Here is a 19,665-nt window from a genome sequence, read left to right as displayed (position 1 = left end):
TTTGTTTTTAGTATAGTACATTTCGGTACTTAGTATTTTGTTAAGTCTACAAACTAAATTTCTGTGATATTATTTTTGAGCGTTCCCTTAGAGGGGTGTTCAGAAACAAAAGGTGTGGGTTGTAAAGTGGTCTTTTGCAGTACTGCTTATGAAAATAAGTTTGCTGCATTTGGTACTGAGGAAAAATTTATCAATCGATGTTTACAAATATAGTTGCAAATATTTCTTTCCACTTTAATTTAGTTATTAACGTTCGGAAACAAAGGCTAGAAGAGACTGTCTAAAAATTATCGTATTTGAACGTACACTTTAGCACTTGATTTATTAGTGCATAGAGTCTGTGCGGAAAGAGAAGAGTCGTGGGATTTGAGGGCGCGCCAGTGCTATTTTATGGTTTTTGCTATGCTGACAACACTGGTCACGTGATTATAGTACGACACTAAAGGTCATGATACTTGAATCCCTTTTGTTCCGGTTTTTTACCACGGCTTACTAAACGGAGCCTGGTGGTGGTGTCGGCTCGTCAACTCAATCCTCTGATTTAGCGCAGGCACTAGTTTTCTTTTTAAAACACACTTGTTTTTATGTCTCAGATACTAAAAAGTGACTGCGATTGACAAAACTGCAAAAACTAGTTAAGAATCTGCCCAATACAACTGTAATTTTAGTACCAAACAAGATAGAGTCTCATTTATGTACTGCCTAATCTGTGCATTCCAACAGTTATTTAAACCGGGTAGATCGGGTAGAAATTGGGCAATAGAACTGTAATTTTATCTGGGATATATTTCACCCATTGTAAACTTGACTTGTAATGTATGTGTACATTATTAATAATAAATATGAATATGAATAAAAATAGTGCATAAGTAGGTAGGCCTTATTGGGATATGTCCGGTTCTCTCATCTCACGATATTACGCCGTCAATCACGATACGAAAAGTCACTGCGAAATATGAAATATAATTTCGTAACTAACATAACCTACAAATAAAGAAATATTTTATTAGAAAAAGTTTTATTCCGAACCTAGTAAACGAACTTACAAATAAAGAAATATTTTATTAGAAAAAGTTTCATTCTTTGTAATCGAAGTCTGAATTAAAATATTCAATGTCACTTATGTTTGAGCTAGCTTCAAAACAACCAGGGACACTCAGGGGATCTTCATCTGAACTGGATGTGCTTGAATCCGGCACGTAGATTACGAATTCTTGCATATCACCTACTTAGCGGTCTTTTATTCGAGTTACCGTAGGTACTTTTACACAATCCTGAAAAAGAAATTACATATAAATATGCATAAAATGGCAAGTATCAAGACTATTTGTCAGTTATTTTAAAGATCATGAATGACCTGCATATTTATGAAAATTAATATATTTTGAATAAATATACTTACCGATTACGTACCGGAGACAAGTTACTTAGGGGGCTTATTAAATAGGTAATTGTTTAATATTAAATACAACATCAATACCCGCGAATAGCGGAAACACGTTCCGCGACTTTTTGTAAGTCGATAGTCGGCTTTTAGCCGTTTTCTTCCCGCTGACAAAACTGAACAATGTTAAATATAATTTTCCTTGTGGTTTTATGTACGGTTTTATCGTGTTTTGAAAATATTTTGTACATAAAACTTGCGGTTTTTGTTAATAAAAATATACATTGACAGAAGTTTGTTTACTTTTTACAAGACAGGTGTCAAAGGTTTGATTGCCATATAAAATTTAAAATGTTAGTTCCCGTTTCTGCCACGACTCTTCTCTTTCCGCACAGACTCTACGTACTTAATATACATACTTAAAAAAAACATAAGCACTTTACTTACATTTGCAATGACATTGACATGACAGCCATTACAACCGGCGGCTGAAAAAAATTGAAAATATATATATTCTACCACTTATTGTTTAATTATTTGTTTAATGAGTCGGAAAGAAAAGTTTGCTCTTAATTAGATGTGCTTAGTGAATATACTGTATTAAAATCCGAGTCAGTCAAATGATAGGCGTTGCCTGGATCCTTGTAATTGAAGAAGGTAAACAAAAGTAGTATTTACATAAGCTACTAAGAATACAGTTCGCTCAAATTTGTATCTTTTGTTATCACTGTCATTTTTAATTTGTAGTTAAAATGTGATAAAATGAACGCACTACCTCAAGGCAGCAGAATCACCTTCAAACAAGCGAAGCCAAATCCGCTTTTTCAGGGTTGGTTGGAAGAATTGCATAAAGAAGCAGTTGAGAATGAAAGTAATTTCGAGCCGGTCGTGAAGGAAGCCCTGACCGCTCTCTCTAAGTATCCCCTACCTTTGCAGAGTGGTACTGAATGTGCCATTCTTAAAGGTTTTGATAAAAAATTATGTGCATACTTAGATAAGCGTTTAGGAGTACATAATTATAACAAGAATTTGCTCACAAATAATTCATCGCCAAGGAGCTCTGACACAGAAACTTATGATCTAGATAGTCCTGTAAGAATTGACAGTGAACCACGATCACCAGTCAATGTACCCTGTAGTTCAAACTCATACAGTTCTGGAAACACAAATTTGAGGTCAGAACAAGAGAATGTTGCACAAAGCAGTGATGCTTCAGGCAGTAGCAAACCCAAAGCTACAAAAAAGAAACAAAGAGGTGTATACAAACCAGCATTCCGGTCCGGCAGTTATGCTATTCTTATTGGCCTCCTTGAACATTTAAAAGAGAAACCTGATAGTCCAGCTTTGAAAAAGGAAGATTTAATTGATATAGCACAGAAACACAGTGAAGAATCTTTTACTAGACCAAAGCCAGAGTCCTTCTACACTGCCTGGAGTAACATGACGAGATTAGCAACTAAAGGGCTTGTGAATAAAAGGAAGAATGGTAGGAAAATAGAGTATTTTTTAACAGATGAAGGAATTTCAAAGGCACAAGAGCTTTTAAAGGAATATGCCAACACTCCTACAGCTAATGACATTATATTTAATGGCGCCAGTCCACAAAGAAGAAGCCCAGCTGTAGAACTAGATATAGAAATTGATAGGCCAATAATTAGAGAAGCTGTAAAATCTTCAGTATTAGAAATACAAAATCTGGATGCTGTTGAAATGCCTCCAGGATCGTTTGATATCATTTTGTTAATTGATAAATGTGAAACAAGTGGGTAAGTACACATTCAAAGTATTAAAAAACTATTAAACCTCAAAACAATTAAACTATTAAACCTTGAAGTATGTTTTTTTTAACTAAAAATAGTTTATATTATATGTTTACTTAGTAAAAAGGTATTTATAATAATACAAATCTGCTTCATAGCTACCAAACCTTCAACCATTTGGTGGCTGACCATAGTAACTTCTATTCCACTTTCCACTGCCTCATAAATGACCTATAACTTTATGTTGTGTTTCAGATTGTCGAACAAACATGATCCAACAGTAACACAGTTCAAGAAATACCCAGACTTAAAACACGAGTACAGAAGTTTAAAAGTCGGAGACTTCACATGGGTGGCTCAGCACAAAGTCAACCAGGACCAAGAGCTTGTACTTCCATATGTTGTAGAGAGAAAGCGCATGGATGATCTCGGATCTAGTATCAAGGATGGCAGGTTCCATGAGCAGAAGTTTAGACTAAGGAAGTCGGGATTAAAAAATGTTATTTATTTAGTTGAGAATTACGGTTCTAATAAACATGTTGGTCTGCCAATCCAGTCTTTGTTGCAAGCCTTGCAGAACACGAGGGTGCAGGATAATTTTAAAGTGCACGAGACAGACTCATTGAAGAACTCTGCACGGTTCTTAGCAATGATGACTAAAAGACTGACCATAGAGTATAAGGTTAGTTTCTATACCTCTTCACTGCCCTTGAAACAGAATCTATACATAATAAAACTTGGCATGAAATTTGTTCAAAAAATTGGCAATGCTTTCTGATCCTTAAGTGCCAGCTGCTATGAGAATCTTTAATTTCTTTCCAGTCAAATATTGACTACGTAATTTTTACAGAAAGAAAAGCATCTCGATTATTACCTAAAAACAGGTTTTAGCAAATAACATCAGCTGGTTTCGTTTCTAAATCTACTCTTAATGTTTCAGGATAAATATTTAAAAGGATACAACAGAGAACCACAAGGGGACGAGCTAATGACGTTCTCATATCTCAACCAGGCGTCTAAAAAATCGAAGCCTCTAACAGTCACAGAGACTTTCATTAAACTGCTACTTCAACTCAAAGGCGCGTCTGTCGAAAAAGCTTTGGCAATCACTGAGGTTTACAAAACTCCTCACACCCTTATTGAGGCATATGAAAACTGTAGTCAGAAAGAAGGAGAATTTTTACTTGCCAATTTAAAGTATGGCGATTTGAACAGGAATGTGGGGCCTACAGTCAGCAAATCTGTCTATCATTTGTTCTCTAATATAGATCTTGCTTGACAACACGTTGCTTTTATTTATATTTAAAGTAATGGAAACAGATGCAGCAATATTCGAAAAAACCTGTATGTCTAATAACCGCATTGGGCAACTGATTCAATTGTATACTTTATATAAAGCCAGGGATATACTAGGGAACGGATGTCCCGCGACATGTCAAACGATTATGCTTGACATCGCGCTATCTAGCGATATCGCGCGACTTGTGTCCGTAGCGACGTTAGACGTCGTAGTACAGTCATTATATCCAAAAAACCGACCCTACCCGTGAATAATTAGTTCTTGGATTTTTTTTTCGTAGGTCCCTCGGGGGTGTCACTGGGAGTGTAAATTCAAAAAGTAGGCTTAATCAGGCTCCTGCGTATATTCGAAAAATGTTTTTTTTCCAAAAAACGGTTTTTCTTCAATAACTCGGCCATTTTTGATTTTACAGTAAAACCGTAAGGACAAAAATTGTAGGAAATTTGATTCTCTACAAGTTAGTCCAGTCATTATATCCAAAAAACCGACCCTTCCCGTGAATAATCAGTTCTTGGATTTTTTTTTCGTACGTCTCTCGGGGGAATCACTGGGAGTGTAAATTCAAAAAGTAGACTGAATCAGGGTCCTGTGTATATTCGGAAAACGGTTTTTTTTGAATAACTCGGTCATTTTTGATTTTACAGTAAAACCGTGAGGACAAAAATTGTTCAGAATTTGATTCTCTACAACTTTGTTATCTTCATTTATGCCGTAAAGCGTGGAACATAGGAGATAATGATAATATTTTGAACTTGTCGCGTTTTTCAGATTTAATTTCTAAAATATCGATTTTGGGGGAAAGAAGGTGGGAACCAAAATTGTTCAGAATTTGATTCTCTACAAGTTTAGTCCTCTTCATTTATGTCGTAAAGTTGAAAATAAACGAGATGTTGAAAATATTTTGAATTTGTCGCTTTTTTCAAATTTTATTTCCAAACTATCGATCCTAGAAGAAAAATTGTGAGGACCAAACTTGTAGAGAATCAAATTTTCTAAAATTTTTGTCCTCACGGTTTTACTGTAAAATCAAAAATGACCGAGTTATTCAAGAAAAACCGTTTTTGGAATATACACAGGACCCTGATTCAGTCTACTTTTTGAATTTACACTCCCAGTGATTCCCCCGAGGGACGTACGAAAAAAAAATCCAAGAACTGATTATTCACGGGAAGGGTCGGTTTTTTGGATATAATGACTGGACTAACTTGTAGAGAATCAAATTTCCTACAATTTTTGTCCTTACGGTTTTACTGTAAAATCAAAAATGGCCGAGTTATTGAAGAAAAGCCGTTTTTTTTGGAAAAAAACCATTTTTTGAATATACGCAGGAGCCTGATTAAGCCTACTTTTTGAATTTACACTCCCAGTGACACCCCCGAGGGACCTACGAAAAAAAAATCCAAGAACTAATTATTCACGGGTCAAAATCTATAATGACTGTACTATCGCTGGCGACACTTGTCGTACTAGGTACGCCTACATTTTGTCCCCTCCTAGTCTATCTCTGGTTTTAATAAAGTACCAATACCAACCGTTCGAATTCGTTTTCCAATATTATCTCGGATTGGTAGGCGCAGTGGGGTTATCAAACGGCTTATGACATTGAACAGGTACCACTTATTAAATAAAACAATAATATTTGGTATATAAATTTATTCATATAACTATTGACTGTGACATTTAGCTGATAGCAGTAGTTAGATGACAGGAAACTTCTAGTGGTTGTAAAGCTTCAGATTATACATAAATAGTTCAGATCAATTAAGAGCACTTTAGGATGGAATCTTTCCAGTTCACAATATCAGCGTGCAAAATTACAAAATCAAAATATACAGAATTGGTTTGACACTATAAAGAAGAGATTCATTAGTTATTTGTGTTTACAGCTTGGCAAAAAAGAGTAGAAATTAAAAAGTGGCAACACTGTAGTGTCGTCCCTTTCATACCAATCTATATAAGAAAACGGGACGACACTACAGTGTTGCCACTTTTTAATTTCTACTCTTTTTTTGTCAAGCTTTACTTTATCCTCATACAAATGCGCGTAATAAATAACAATATACAAGAATCTTTGTATTTGTACATATGTTGACACTTGACGTCACGTCACCCTTGAGATGTCTTTGATACAAGAATATTCGAGTGAATTGTTTTCCCCAGAGCGTTGTTAACAACTCATGTAATACTTTACACTAAATCATTTACTAAAATGACTCTAGGAGTCTTACGATTGGTTCATGCGCTGGGTCTTACGCTTATAAAATGATTAATTTCGTAGGAGATTCATCTTTCATGTGCCAAACCAAAAAAGCTAATATTTTAGACCCTTATTTTCATCATCACATTGCGTTTCCTTATACTTACACTTAACAATAATAATATCTCTATTAAAAACTAAAATTGTTTGAAGTTTGAATGCAAGAAAGTAAGAAAATGCAGATCGTAGAGTGCTATGGTTTTTTGAGAGTCCATGGCACCAGATTTAGTTTAGAAAAGGTGGATACTTATAAACATCGACTATTATAACATTTTAACATCAGATAAAATTTACAAAATATGTTGATTGCATCCTTAAATCCTTATACATACATAGAAACAAAATAAAAAAAAAGTAACATAGAAATGCCAAAGTTAATAACAAAAGAAAGCTACTTCAATAATAACGCAAAATAAAAAAGACCTGCCAGATAAATGCCAAATACACTTAAAACCTAACATTTAAACATAAAAAATCAGTGGCTCGTATCAGATTCACAAATTTTGACTATAGAGCACTAACATTTAATGACCAGCCACCAATGAATTCGAATAAACGCAATTATCACCCTGTATCCTGAACATGTGCTTAGGGCACTCACTCAGTGTCAAACAAATGAAAATACTTCTAAGTGTACGTGAAATAAAATAAAGTTAGGTGCACTTACGTAGATAATTGAAGTGAAGACATTAAGCTTAGAGAGTATGATAGTTTCTTTCGGTTTGGGCCTTGTAGTACTTGAAGCCCATGAAGCCGATGGCGAGGAGCCCGAGCGTGAGGATGATGCCGCCGACGAAGCTCGCGCCGTCGAAACTGGAATTTAAAACATGCCGTGTTAAATGTGTGGTGATTGTTGGGATTTCGCAGCCACAATATAAATACAGGCCAAATGCGAGTATGTAAGTTCATCATCTCAGCCATAAGACGTCCACTCCTGAACATAGGCCTCCCCCTTTTTTGGGGGGTGAATGCCATAATCGCTACGCTTGGCAGGCGGGTTGGCGATCGCCGAGTCGAGTACACCGAATTTGAGGGACGCTGCTGCCCGTCCACCGGTGGTCTTGGACGTGGTTTAAGGACATACCCGGGTCCTGGACGTAGTTTTAGGACATACCCGGGTCCCGGAATGTAAGTTAATTGTGTGGATCAACAATGTATTCGTTTATTGATACACTCAACCTAGATATTAAATATAGGCTTTGTGAAAAGTGCGTGGTGGGGGAAAGGCAAGCGCCGTCAACGGACTGAGTAGAAAACGATGGGACTACACATTTATATTGATTAATGAGTCTTAAATTAGCCTTGAGCGCCAAAATTCATGCACAGAGCGAGTAGGTAGTTGTAGCGGTGCGTATGTACCTTTTCATTTCTCATGCTCTGAAAGAGGGTCATTGTTGTTCTAAAAGGTGTGCAGAAAATGATACGTTTCTGCACTAGAGCATTTTAGGTTCCAAGTACGATTTTACTAATTTTTAACGATAAGCAATTTAAATTAGGGTATAAATGGATTTGTTATACAATTTCTATTCTGATATTTGACTGCATATTCCATCAATAACGATACTTTTGCCTGAATTGTTAATTAAAATTACCCTTAAAAATTATTATTAGTCTGTCATGTTACTCACGTTTAAAAAAACACATGCATACTTTCCTTGTATTCGAAATGAAAAGTAGAGTGTTTAACTCGGGTGAAAGGCATCAAACTACATCGGCAGAAATGAGTGCCTTTCAGCCCTCGGTAAACAATCTACTATTTATTTAATTCTTAGTTCATACTTTTGCCACTCCCATTAAAATCACCTCGTATATACATATTTAAATGATAACATACCCTCTAGCCTGCAAAGCGTGGGGCTTCTCCGTGGTGACGGCGGCCTTCTCCGTCGTGGTCGGGGCCTTCTGCGTCGTCGGGACCGTCGGCGGCGTCACCGGCGTATCGGGCTTGGCGGTGGTCTCGTTCTTGTTATCGTCAGTATTGTTGGTGGCGTTCGTCGGGACGACGGGCGTCGGTGTCACCGTGGCGTGCTTGGAGTCGTTCGTCGCGGTGGGGGGGCCGGCCGGGACGGTAGCGGGCGGGGGCGTGCTCGGTACAGCGGCTGCCGGGACGGCGTCGTGTGCCGGGGCGGCGGGGGCGCCCGGGGCGTCATGCGCCGGCGCGGCGGGGGCGGGGGCGGGGGCGCCCGGGGCGGCGCATGACGCCCCGGGCGCCCCCGCCGCCCCGGCACACGACGCCGTCCCGGCAGCCGCTGTACCGAGCACGCCCCCGCCCGCTACCGTCCCGGCCGGCCCCCCCACCGCGACGAACGACTCCAAGCACGCCACTCAAAAAATTGGCAATGCTTTCTGATCCTTAAGTGCCAGCTGCTATGAGAATCTTTAATTTCTTTCCAGTCAAATATTGACTACGTAATTTTTACAGAAAGAAAAGCATCTCGATTATTACCTAAAAACAGGTTTTAGCAAATAACATCAGCTGGTTTCGTTTCTAAATCTACTCTTAATGTTTCAGGATAAATATTTAAAAGGATACAACAGAGAACCACAAGGGGACGAGCTAATGACGTTCTCATATCTCAACCAGGCGTCTAAAAAATCGAAGCCTCTAACAGTCACAGAGACTTTCATTAAACTGCTACTTCAACTCAAAGGCGCGTCTGTCGAAAAAGCTTTGGCAATCACTGAGGTTTACAAAACTCCTCACACCCTTATTGAGGCATATGAAAACTGTAGTCAGAAAGAAGGAGAATTTTTACTTGCCAATTTAAAGTATGGCGATTTGAACAGGAATGTGGGGCCTACAGTCAGCAAATCTGTCTATCATTTGTTCTCTAATATAGATCTTGCTTGACAACACGTTGCTTTTATTTATATTTAAAGTAATGGAAACAGATGCAGCAATATTCGAAAAAACCTGTATGTCTAATAACCGCATTGGGCAACTGATTCAATTGTATACTTTATATAAAGCCAGGGATATACTAGGGAACGGATGTCCCGCGACATGTCAAACGATTATGCTTGACATCGCGCTATCTAGCGATATCGCGCGACTTGTGTCCGTAGCGACGTTAGACGTCGTAGTACAGTCATTATATCCAAAAAACCGACCCTACCCGTGAATAATTAGTTCTTGGATTTTTTTTTCGTAGGTCCCTCGGGGGTGTCACTGGGAGTGTAAATTCAAAAAGTAGGCTTAATCAGGCTCCTGCGTATATTCGAAAAATGTTTTTTTTCCAAAAAACGGTTTTTCTTCAATAACTCGGCCATTTTTGATTTTACAGTAAAACCGTAAGGACAAAAATTGTAGGAAATTTGATTCTCTACAAGTTAGTCCAGTCATTATATCCAAAAAACCGACCCTTCCCGTGAATAATCAGTTCTTGGATTTTTTTTTCGTACGTCTCTCGGGGGAATCACTGGGAGTGTAAATTCAAAAAGTAGACTGAATCAGGGTCCTGTGTATATTCGGAAAACGGTTTTTTTTGAATAACTCGGTCATTTTTGATTTTACAGTAAAACCGTGAGGACAAAAATTGTTCAGAATTTGATTCTCTACAACTTTGTTATCTTCATTTATGCCGTAAAGCGTGGAACATAGGAGATAATGATAATATTTTGAACTTGTCGCGTTTTTCAGATTTAATTTCTAAAATATCGATTTTGGGGGAAAGAAGGTGGGAACCAAAATTGTTCAGAATTTGATTCTCTACAAGTTTAGTCCTCTTCATTTATGTCGTAAAGTTGAAAATAAACGAGATGTTGAAAATATTTTGAATTTGTCGCTTTTTTCAAATTTTATTTCCAAACTATCGATCCTAGAAGAAAAATTGTGAGGACCAAACTTGTAGAGAATCAAATTTTCTAAAATTTTTGTCCTCACGGTTTTACTGTAAAATCAAAAATGACCGAGTTATTCAAGAAAAACCGTTTTTGGAATATACACAGGACCCTGATTCAGTCTACTTTTTGAATTTACACTCCCAGTGATTCCCCCGAGGGACGTACGAAAAAAAAATCCAAGAACTGATTATTCACGGGAAGGGTCGGTTTTTTGGATATAATGACTGGACTAACTTGTAGAGAATCAAATTTCCTACAATTTTTGTCCTTACGGTTTTACTGTAAAATCAAAAATGGCCGAGTTATTGAAGAAAAGCCGTTTTTTTGGAAAAAAACCATTTTTTGAATATACGCAGGAGCCTGATTAAGCCTACTTTTTGAATTTACACTCCCAGTGACACCCCCGAGGGACCTACGAAAAAAAAATCCAAGAACTAATTATTCACGGGTCAAAATCTATAATGACTGTACTATCGCTGGCGACACTTGTCGTACTAGGTACGCCTACATTTTGTCCCCTCCTAGTCTATCTCTGGTTTTAATAAAGTACCAATACCAACCGTTCGAATTCGTTTTCCAATATTATCTCGGATTGGTAGGCGCAGTGGGGTTATCAAACGGCTTATGACATTGAACAGGTACCACTTATTAAATAAAACAATAATATTTGGTATATAAATTTATTCATATAACTATTGACTGTGACATTTAGCTGATAGCAGTAGTTAGATGACAGGAAACTTCTAGTGGTTGTAAAGCTTCAGATTATACATAAATAGTTCAGATCAATTAAGAGCACTTTAGGATGGAATCTTTCCAGTTCACAATATCAGCGTGCAAAATTACAAAATCAAAATATACAGAATTGGTTTGACACTATAAAGAAGAGATTCATTAGTTATTTGTGTTTACAGCTTGGCAAAAAAGAGTAGAAATTAAAAAGTGGCAACACTGTAGTGTCGTCCCTTTCATACCAATCTATATAAGAAAACGGGACGACACTACAGTGTTGCCACTTTTTAATTTCTACTCTTTTTTTGTCAAGCTTTACTTTATCCTCATACAAATGCGCGTAATAAATAACAATATACAAGAATCTTTGTATTTGTACATATGTTGACACTTGACGTCACGTCACCCTTGAGATGTCTTTGATACAAGAATATTCGAGTGAATTGTTTTCCCCAGAGCGTTGTTAACAACTCATGTAATACTTTACACTAAATCATTTACTAAAATGACTCTAGGAGTCTTACGATTGGTTCATGCGCTGGGTCTTACGCTTATAAAATGATTAATTTCGTAGGAGATTCATCTTTCATGTGCCAAACCAAAAAAGCTAATATTTTAGACCCTTATTTTCATCATCACATTGCGTTTCCTTATACTTACACTTAACAATAATAATATCTCTATTAAAAACTAAAATTGTTTGAAGTTTGAATGCAAGAAAGTAAGAAAATGCAGATCGTAGAGTGCTATGGTTTTTTGAGAGTCCATGGCACCAGATTTAGTTTAGAAAAGGTGGATACTTATAAACATCGACTATTATAACATTTTAACATCAGATAAAATTTACAAAATATGTTGATTGCATCCTTAAATCCTTATACATACATAGAAACAAAATAAAAAAAAAGTAACATAGAAATGCCAAAGTTAATAACAAAAGAAAGCTACTTCAATAATAACGCAAAATAAAAAAGACCTGCCAGATAAATGCCAAATACACTTAAAACCTAACATTTAAACATAAAAAATCAGTGGCTCGTATCAGATTCACAAATTTTGACTATAGAGCACTAACATTTAATGACCAGCCACCAATGAATTCGAATAAACGCAATTATCACCCTGTATCCTGAACATGTGCTTAGGGCACTCACTCAGTGTCAAACAAATGAAAATACTTCTAAGTGTACGTGAAATAAAATAAAGTTAGGTGCACTTACGTAGATAATTGAAGTGAAGACATTAAGCTTAGAGAGTATGATAGTTTCTTTCGGTTTGGGCCTTGTAGTACTTGAAGCCCATGAAGCCGATGGCGAGGAGCCCGAGCGTGAGGATGATGCCGCCGACGAAGCTCGCGCCGTCGAAACTGGAATTTAAAACATGCCGTGTTAAATGTGTGGTGATTGTTGGGATTTCGCAGCCACAATATAAATACAGGCCAAATGCGAGTATGTAAGTTCATCATCTCAGCCATAAGACGTCCACTCCTGAACATAGGCCTCCCCCTTTTTTGGGGGGTGAATGCCATAATCGCTACGCTTGGCAGGCGGGTTGGCGATCGCCGAGTCGAGTACACCGAATTTGAGGGACGCTGCTGCCCGTCCACCGGTGGTCTTGGACGTGGTTTAAGGACATACCCGGGTCCTGGACGTAGTTTTAGGACATACCCGGGTCCCGGAATGTAAGTTAATTGTGTGGATCAACAATGTATTCGTTTATTGATACACTCAACCTAGATATTAAATATAGGCTTTGTGAAAAGTGCGTGGTGGGGGAAAGGCAAGCGCCGTCAACGGACTGAGTAGAAAACGATGGGACTACACATTTATATTGATTAATGAGTCTTAAATTAGCCTTGAGCGCCAAAATTCATGCACAGAGCGAGTAGGTAGTTGTAGCGGTGCGTATGTACCTTTTCATTTCTCATGCTCTGAAAGAGGGTCATTGTTGTTCTAAAAGGTGTGCAGAAAATGATACGTTTCTGCACTAGAGCATTTTAGGTTCCAAGTACGATTTTACTAATTTTTAACGATAAGCAATTTAAATTAGGGTATAAATGGATTTGTTATACAATTTCTATTCTGATATTTGACTGCATATTCCATCAATAACGATACTTTTGCCTGAATTGTTAATTAAAATTACCCTTAAAAATTATTATTAGTCTGTCATGTTACTCACGTTTAAAAAAACACATGCATACTTTCCTTGTATTCGAAATGAAAAGTAGAGTGTTTAACTCGGGTGAAAGGCATCAAACTACATCGGCAGAAATGAGTGCCTTTCAGCCCTCGGTAAACAATCTACTATTTATTTAATTCTTAGTTCATACTTTTGCCACTCCCATTAAAATCACCTCGTATATACATATTTAAATGATAACATACCCTCTAGCCTGCAAAGCGTGGGGCTTCTCCGTGGTGACGGCGGCCTTCTCCGTCGTGGTCGGGGCCTTCTGCGTCGTCGGGACCGTCGGCGGCGTCACCGGCGTATCGGGCTTGGCGGTGGTCTCGTTCTTGTTATCGTCAGTATTGTTGGTGGCGTTCGTCGGGACGACGGGCGTCGGTGTCACCGTGGCGTGCTTGGAGTCGTTCGTCGCGGTGGGGGGGCCGGCCGGGACGGTAGCGGGCGGGGGCGTGCTCGGTACAGCGGCTGCCGGGACGGCGTCGTGTGCCGGGGCGGCGGGGGCGCCCGGGGCGTCATGCGCCGGCGCGGCGGGGGCGGGGGCGGGGGCGCCCGGGGCGGCGGCGGGGACTGTAGGAGTGGGAGCCGCAGCTTCTGCTGTAATCAAAAATAACATAACATTAGAGGAGTGGAAAGATAGGCTTGGATTAAATTTTGGGTCGGTTGCACCAAACTGTTCGTATATCGTTATAGAGTTCGCTAAATTGTTATGTATGATGAAAGGTTTCATAGTAAAGGGCCGGGGCGCGCCGGCTGACGTTGATCAGTCTGTCAAATGTGGTTGGTGCAACTGGCCCTTAGGTTTTCATTATCATAGGATTATTTTACTCTCCGGTCCGGTCCGGTGACCGGACGTCAATGCGCAAAGCGGCGATTAAACCATTTAAATTAGAAAAAGAGACAAATTCAGCACTTTCCGTGTTTACATTACGATTAAAATTACATTTTCGTACAGTTTGAAAAAAAAAACCATTAAGAGAACAATGTCATAACGAAACTAAAAATTGTAGAGATCCCGGCACAATCTTATGGCTCCTCTACACGATGGGTAAGCGCCGGCCACTCCATGGGACGCACGCAACCATGCGGTAGAATGAGATAGCAATATCACTTGCTCCCTCTAACGCATAAATGCGTCCCTTGGAGTGGCCGGCGCTCGCTGGCCAATCGTGTAGAGGAGCCATTAGGCCTGTAGGTATCGCGGGATACTAATAGGTATTTTTGGTGTCATGATTTTTAAAATACGCAAATTACAACAGACGAAATACGTATCAGATTATGTACTTTTGGTGGTGGCGTGTTATATTTATTTTCGCAGTGGGAGGATGCTAACATATTGCATCGATTGCATGCAAAAATCCAAAGTAAGTAATATAAACGGGTTAGCACTGATCGCCTATAGCACGTTATTATTTCACAGATTATCAAGCAATATTTTTGTTTTAATTAATATGGATTTCCGTGAAGTACCGCCTGGTTCTATTAAAATTATAGACTGTTAATAACCCATTCCGTAGTCGATTAAAAATAGGAAACAAAAACCGGCCAAGTGCGAGTCGGACTCGCGTTCCAAGGGTTCCGTACGTTACAAAATTTTTAACAATGTATTTTTTATAAGTACGTGAAACGCGAGTGCCTTTAAAAAACCCGTAGGGGCAGGATCAAAAAATAAGTAATTAGTCCGACTCACGCTTGACTGCATATTTCTTATAGGTTTTCCTGTCATCTATAGGTAAAGACCTATTTTATGTATTTTTTTTTAAATTTTAGACCCAGTAGTTTCGCAGATAAAGGGGGGGGGGAATGGTCATTTTTTGCCTATTTTCTTGAATTACTTCTAAACTGTTTATTTTAAAATATAAAAAAATATATATTTGAGATTCTCATGATGAGCTCTTTCATTTGATATGTAACACGATATAGTTTAATAAACTTTATTTTTAAATTTTCTCATTTACCCCTCAAAAGTGGCCCATGTTTAAAATTCATTTGTTTACGTTACATGTCCGTTTTTTGGTCACAATCTTACACATGTGTACCAAATTTCAACTTAATTGGCCTATTGGTTTCGGAGAAAATAGGCTGTGACAGACGGACAGACCGACAGACAGACAGACCATTACCTATATCCATAAATATATGTATGTATTCAATGTGTACTACTAAAGTACGGACGCTAAGCACAAAGTATTTCGTACATTGACCCGCTGTTTCCTATGTCTACTCTACGCGCACAATTTTATTATATAATAATAATAAATTCATTTATTCGCGACCAACTTGGATCAATATATGACGTGACGTGTTATATATGTGACGTGACGTCACTGACGTCTCACGGGTAAAGGTGCCTTGTGGCGGTTGGCGCTTACGCTATTGTTAACGACGCTCCAATATTTACTAATTCGATGCTATACGCGACGTAGGCGTTTACCGTCATAAGGTACCTTTACTTGTGGAACGTCACATATTGCTCCCCCGCTCGCATAATGGCATTGACCGACGGTATCATCGGCGGGACAGCAATATAATTATGCGCGTGCGATAGATAGGAAAAAGCGGGTCAAATGTACAACAAAATTCTTCGTGCATTAACACTAACATTATTTGTTGACCAGGTGTAGACTTTATGCCTTTCCAATAAGGTTTACGATTGGTAATTTATAAACGGCGGTACATAAAGCCGACCACTGACTAACAGGCCGCCGGACGATATCGGCCTGTCAGTTAGAACAAAAATTTGACAGTTCCGAACAACTGACCGGCCGTTATCGTCCGGCGGACTGTCAGTCAGTGGTCGGCTTAATACATATTTAATCGACTTTCGCAACAAAACTGCAGTTGGTTTACATAGAATTACTACTTCACGGAAGTCAATTACCGCTAAATTAATTATCGCTATTGATTTTGAACTAATTATATTTATTGAAAAATTTGAAGATAATAAGAATTATAATAACGTGTTATAAATATTAGGTATTTGAGTACGCTTCGTTGTGCGATATTATATATATGTATTATTGCAAACTATTCAGTGGTCATCAGATATATCTGAGCGGCCAAGGTGCTCACAAATATCTATACTCTATAGCGTCGGTTCATTTTTGAGCATCTCGGCGGCCCCAATATATCTGATGGCGACTGCGTACAGCTATACAAAGTCAAAATATTTGATATCCTATCCTATCCTTTAATGTTTTTTTTAGTACATATTAGCCATATTGGTCAATAACCTATTAAAGGTAAACTGGTTTTGTAGCCGCTCTAAAATGAGTAAAAACACCAATTGTACTACTGTATTATAATATACAACCCGAGCGAGTTTATACAATGTTGTTTCTTTAAATATTGTCCGTCTAAATACCGACGCCTAGTAAAGATTACACGGAAAAAAATAAGCTCTAGCAAAGTACCAATTTGGCTTCGTTAAAATTTATTCAGTTGGATACAACAAAGACTTATTTAGAATGCGGAATAAAGCTTTGTAATTGACAAACAAGCAATTATTGCTAAACGCTCTTGGTTGTTTTAACCAAGTACTAATCTGTTTTCAAATAATGCCTTAGTCAATATAAACGCGTGTTATTTACTCTTAATAAATTTATTTGCGTAATTTTACCAACTTACGTTAACCTAGTTGACTTCTTTGATTTTAACAACGAACTTTGCAGGCTCCCTCCGAGCCAAGTCACTCGGTTGTAAACAGCCAAAACTTATTTATTTCTAGCCATTTCATTTTCTCAGTGTACCAGGAAAGGTCGTGATATTTCTATAAATAAAATATGTAACAAATGGTGTTTGTTTTGGCCAAATTTTTGGCACCTCTGTGACCTCTTAAGAACAATGTTGTCGTTTGTTAATTATAATGGGCTTTGTGCATAATGTTATTAAATACTGGTATTAAGAGCAATAATCTAGTAGCAAGAAGTGAGTGATACGGTGATACCTACATCCTGGTGACTGAAACTGAATGCATGCATTCATACATAGAGCGGGTCGATAGAAAAGCTCCATGATAGTTATATTAGATGTCAAAGTCATAGTTGTCGTAAGTAGCATGCCATATTCTCTAAAAGGCCACCAAGCACAGTTCCTACACTTTTTTAACGAAAAGAAATGCTTAGACTATGTCCAGATATTTCACTATACGAATCATGTGTAATTGCTGTTTACATAGTACGATTTTTTTTTGTGATATTGTCTTGTTCGCAAACCGCAATTTTTCTTCTACGAGTAGTATTTGTCAGCACTCGCTATTGTTACCTGAGAGGATTGGTTAAATTTCGTCGAAACCATATGCTTTACGTCGAGCTCCCAGGACGAAATGTGTACCTTATTAAAGCACTAATTAAACACATGTGTAATTTTGAAATAAAAATATAATACCGAAAAAACGGCTAAGTAAAGTTGTCCCTATAATTAACGATACAATCTTTAGCAATACCCACAGGGATGAAAATAGGAACTACGTTTTAATGGAGAGGTCCACTATATCGTCTTAATAGTATACCCACAAGATGGACAGACGAGCATCTTGTGGGTAAGGTGGCCAGAAGACGCTGGATGCGGGTCGCTTCCAACCGGCACGTATGGGGGAGGCCTATGTTCAGCAGTGGACGTCTTATGGCTGAGATATGATGATGATGATGAGTACCTATATACTATAAATACAATGGTCTATGTCTATGCGACGAACTTAGTTCACAATTCACATAGGCACTATAGGCATCTTCAATATGACTTCCAGTTCCAACTCAAAGTTTTCACAAGATAGGTTAAGTAATTAAATAAAAAATGTATTCCGGCCAGTGTTTCAACTTAAATTCCGGCGTTTCCACCGTCGGAAACCTGTCACCGTGAGGTTGCGCAACACATCGCAGTCAAAATAACGATCTTGTATTAAAGCCGTTTAGTACGGCTTCTGCTTAAAGGTGCAGTCGTGACGTCAAAGATCATTTATAATTAGTTCGCTTTTTGTTACCTCCCACTTGTATCTAAAAACGTATTTACGTAAAATCGTGTTTTAAGATCACAGCATAAACTAATATACCTACAGGGTCATTTTTGGACCGTTAGCCATATTGTGCGAGGTGATTAGGTGGGTCACACTGACAAACTTTTATATGGGACCAACCCAGAAATCAAAAAAAAAAATTTGGCCTTCCCATAGAAAACGTCGACGTCCAAAAGCTATGAAACAGCCAAAAAAATTTTTGTGATTTCGGAGTTGGACCCATAGATAAAGTTGTTCAGTATGGCCTACGTAATCACCTCACACAATATGGCTAACGCTACGTCTTACGTAGGCGAACAACGCGCGAACGCGGCGCGGCGCGGCGCGGCGAAATCAATCCTTTGATGCCCATAGAAGTGTCCTACGTAAGCGATCTCGTTGCGAACGCGGTGCGGCGCGATTTGCACGCGAATGTCAGGCGGCGCGGCGCGGCGCGGCGCGGCGGCGGCCGCTTTCGCCGCGCCGCGCCGCGTTCGCGCGTTGTTCGCCTACGTAAGACGTAGCGTAACGCTCCAAAAATGACTCTGTATAAACAAAAACCCCTTTTGTGTTATGTCACAAAAAAGTTTGAGAGGTTATCTAACATTAAATATTGTATGTTCAGAACTCGGTGAAGTTTTGAACTCTATCTTTATTTTACCGAGAGTGTAAATGCAAATCGAACTAAGCTTACAATACCAATATTTTATTTATAGTTATCTCTCGTTCTAATCGGTTTTTCCATCCTTGTTCATCCGCCCGTCAGATACCTACTAAATGGGGCCTTTGACCTAACGGATATTAGTGATACCTATTACGTAGGAAAATTATTACGTAGAAATAAACCTGTCAACGGAGACGTTTAATTAATTTTGAAAAAATTCTCCCGGTTTTTAAAGTAATTAACTAATTATTTACTAAAAAAACCGGGCAAGTGCGAGTCGGACTCGCGCACGAAGGGTTCCGTACCATAATGCAAAAAAAAAACAAAAAAAAGCAAAAAAAAAAACGGTCACCCATCCAAGTACTGACCACTCCCGACGTTGCTTAACTTTGGTCAAAAATCACGTTTGTTGTATGGGAGCCCCATTTAAATCTTTATTTATTTTATTCTGTTTTTAGTATTTGTTGTTATAGCGGCAACAGAAATACATCATCTGTGAAAATTTCAACTGTCTAGCTATCACGGTTCGTGAGATACAGCCTGGTGAC

The 19,665-nt window shown here is 38.4% G+C and overlaps 3 protein-coding genes across 3 annotated transcripts; 1 reads left to right on the top strand and 2 right to left on the bottom strand.

Moving 5' to 3' along the window:
- Nucleotides 1-2,032: 2,032 nt before the first annotated feature.
- On the top strand, nucleotides 2,033-4,426 carry LOC134667936 (crossover junction endonuclease MUS81). The gene is made up of 4 exons (XM_063525357.1): nucleotides 2,033-2,054; nucleotides 2,132-3,150; nucleotides 3,400-3,826; nucleotides 4,085-4,426. The coding sequence occupies exons 2-4, from the start codon at nucleotides 2,147-2,149 to the stop codon at nucleotides 4,421-4,423; spliced, it is 1,770 nt and encodes a 589-aa protein (XP_063381427.1). The 5' UTR covers nucleotides 2,033-2,054; nucleotides 2,132-2,146; the 3' UTR covers nucleotides 4,424-4,426.
- A 1,656-nt stretch (nucleotides 4,427-6,082) lies between these two features.
- LOC134668344 (integumentary mucin A.1-like) lies at nucleotides 6,083-9,794 on the bottom strand. Its single transcript, XM_063525825.1, has 3 exons — nucleotides 9,789-9,794; nucleotides 8,536-9,011; nucleotides 6,083-7,514 (listed from the first exon to the last, which is right to left on the bottom strand). Exons 1-3 carry the CDS (start codon nucleotides 9,792-9,794, stop codon nucleotides 7,397-7,399), a joined length of 600 nt encoding a protein of 199 aa, XP_063381895.1. The 3' UTR covers nucleotides 6,083-7,396.
- A 1,416-nt stretch (nucleotides 9,795-11,210) lies between these two features.
- On the bottom strand, nucleotides 11,211-13,977 carry LOC134668343 (sialomucin core protein 24-like; the record flags this gene model as incomplete). The annotated part of the gene is made up of 2 exons (XM_063525824.1): nucleotides 11,211-12,642; nucleotides 13,664-13,977. Coding segments are annotated over 2 exons (432 nt in total), but the record flags the coding sequence as incomplete, so codon positions are not given.
- Nucleotides 13,978-19,665: the final 5,688 nt, after the last annotated feature.

This window comes from Cydia fagiglandana, chromosome 10, assembly GCF_963556715.1.
Source record: "Cydia fagiglandana chromosome 10, ilCydFagi1.1, whole genome shotgun sequence".
In the NCBI taxonomy this organism is placed as follows: Eukaryota; Metazoa; Arthropoda; class Insecta; order Lepidoptera; family Tortricidae; genus Cydia; species Cydia fagiglandana.
Note: the sequence above shows the minus strand (reverse complement) of the source record. Positions and strands in the feature narration are given on the sequence as shown.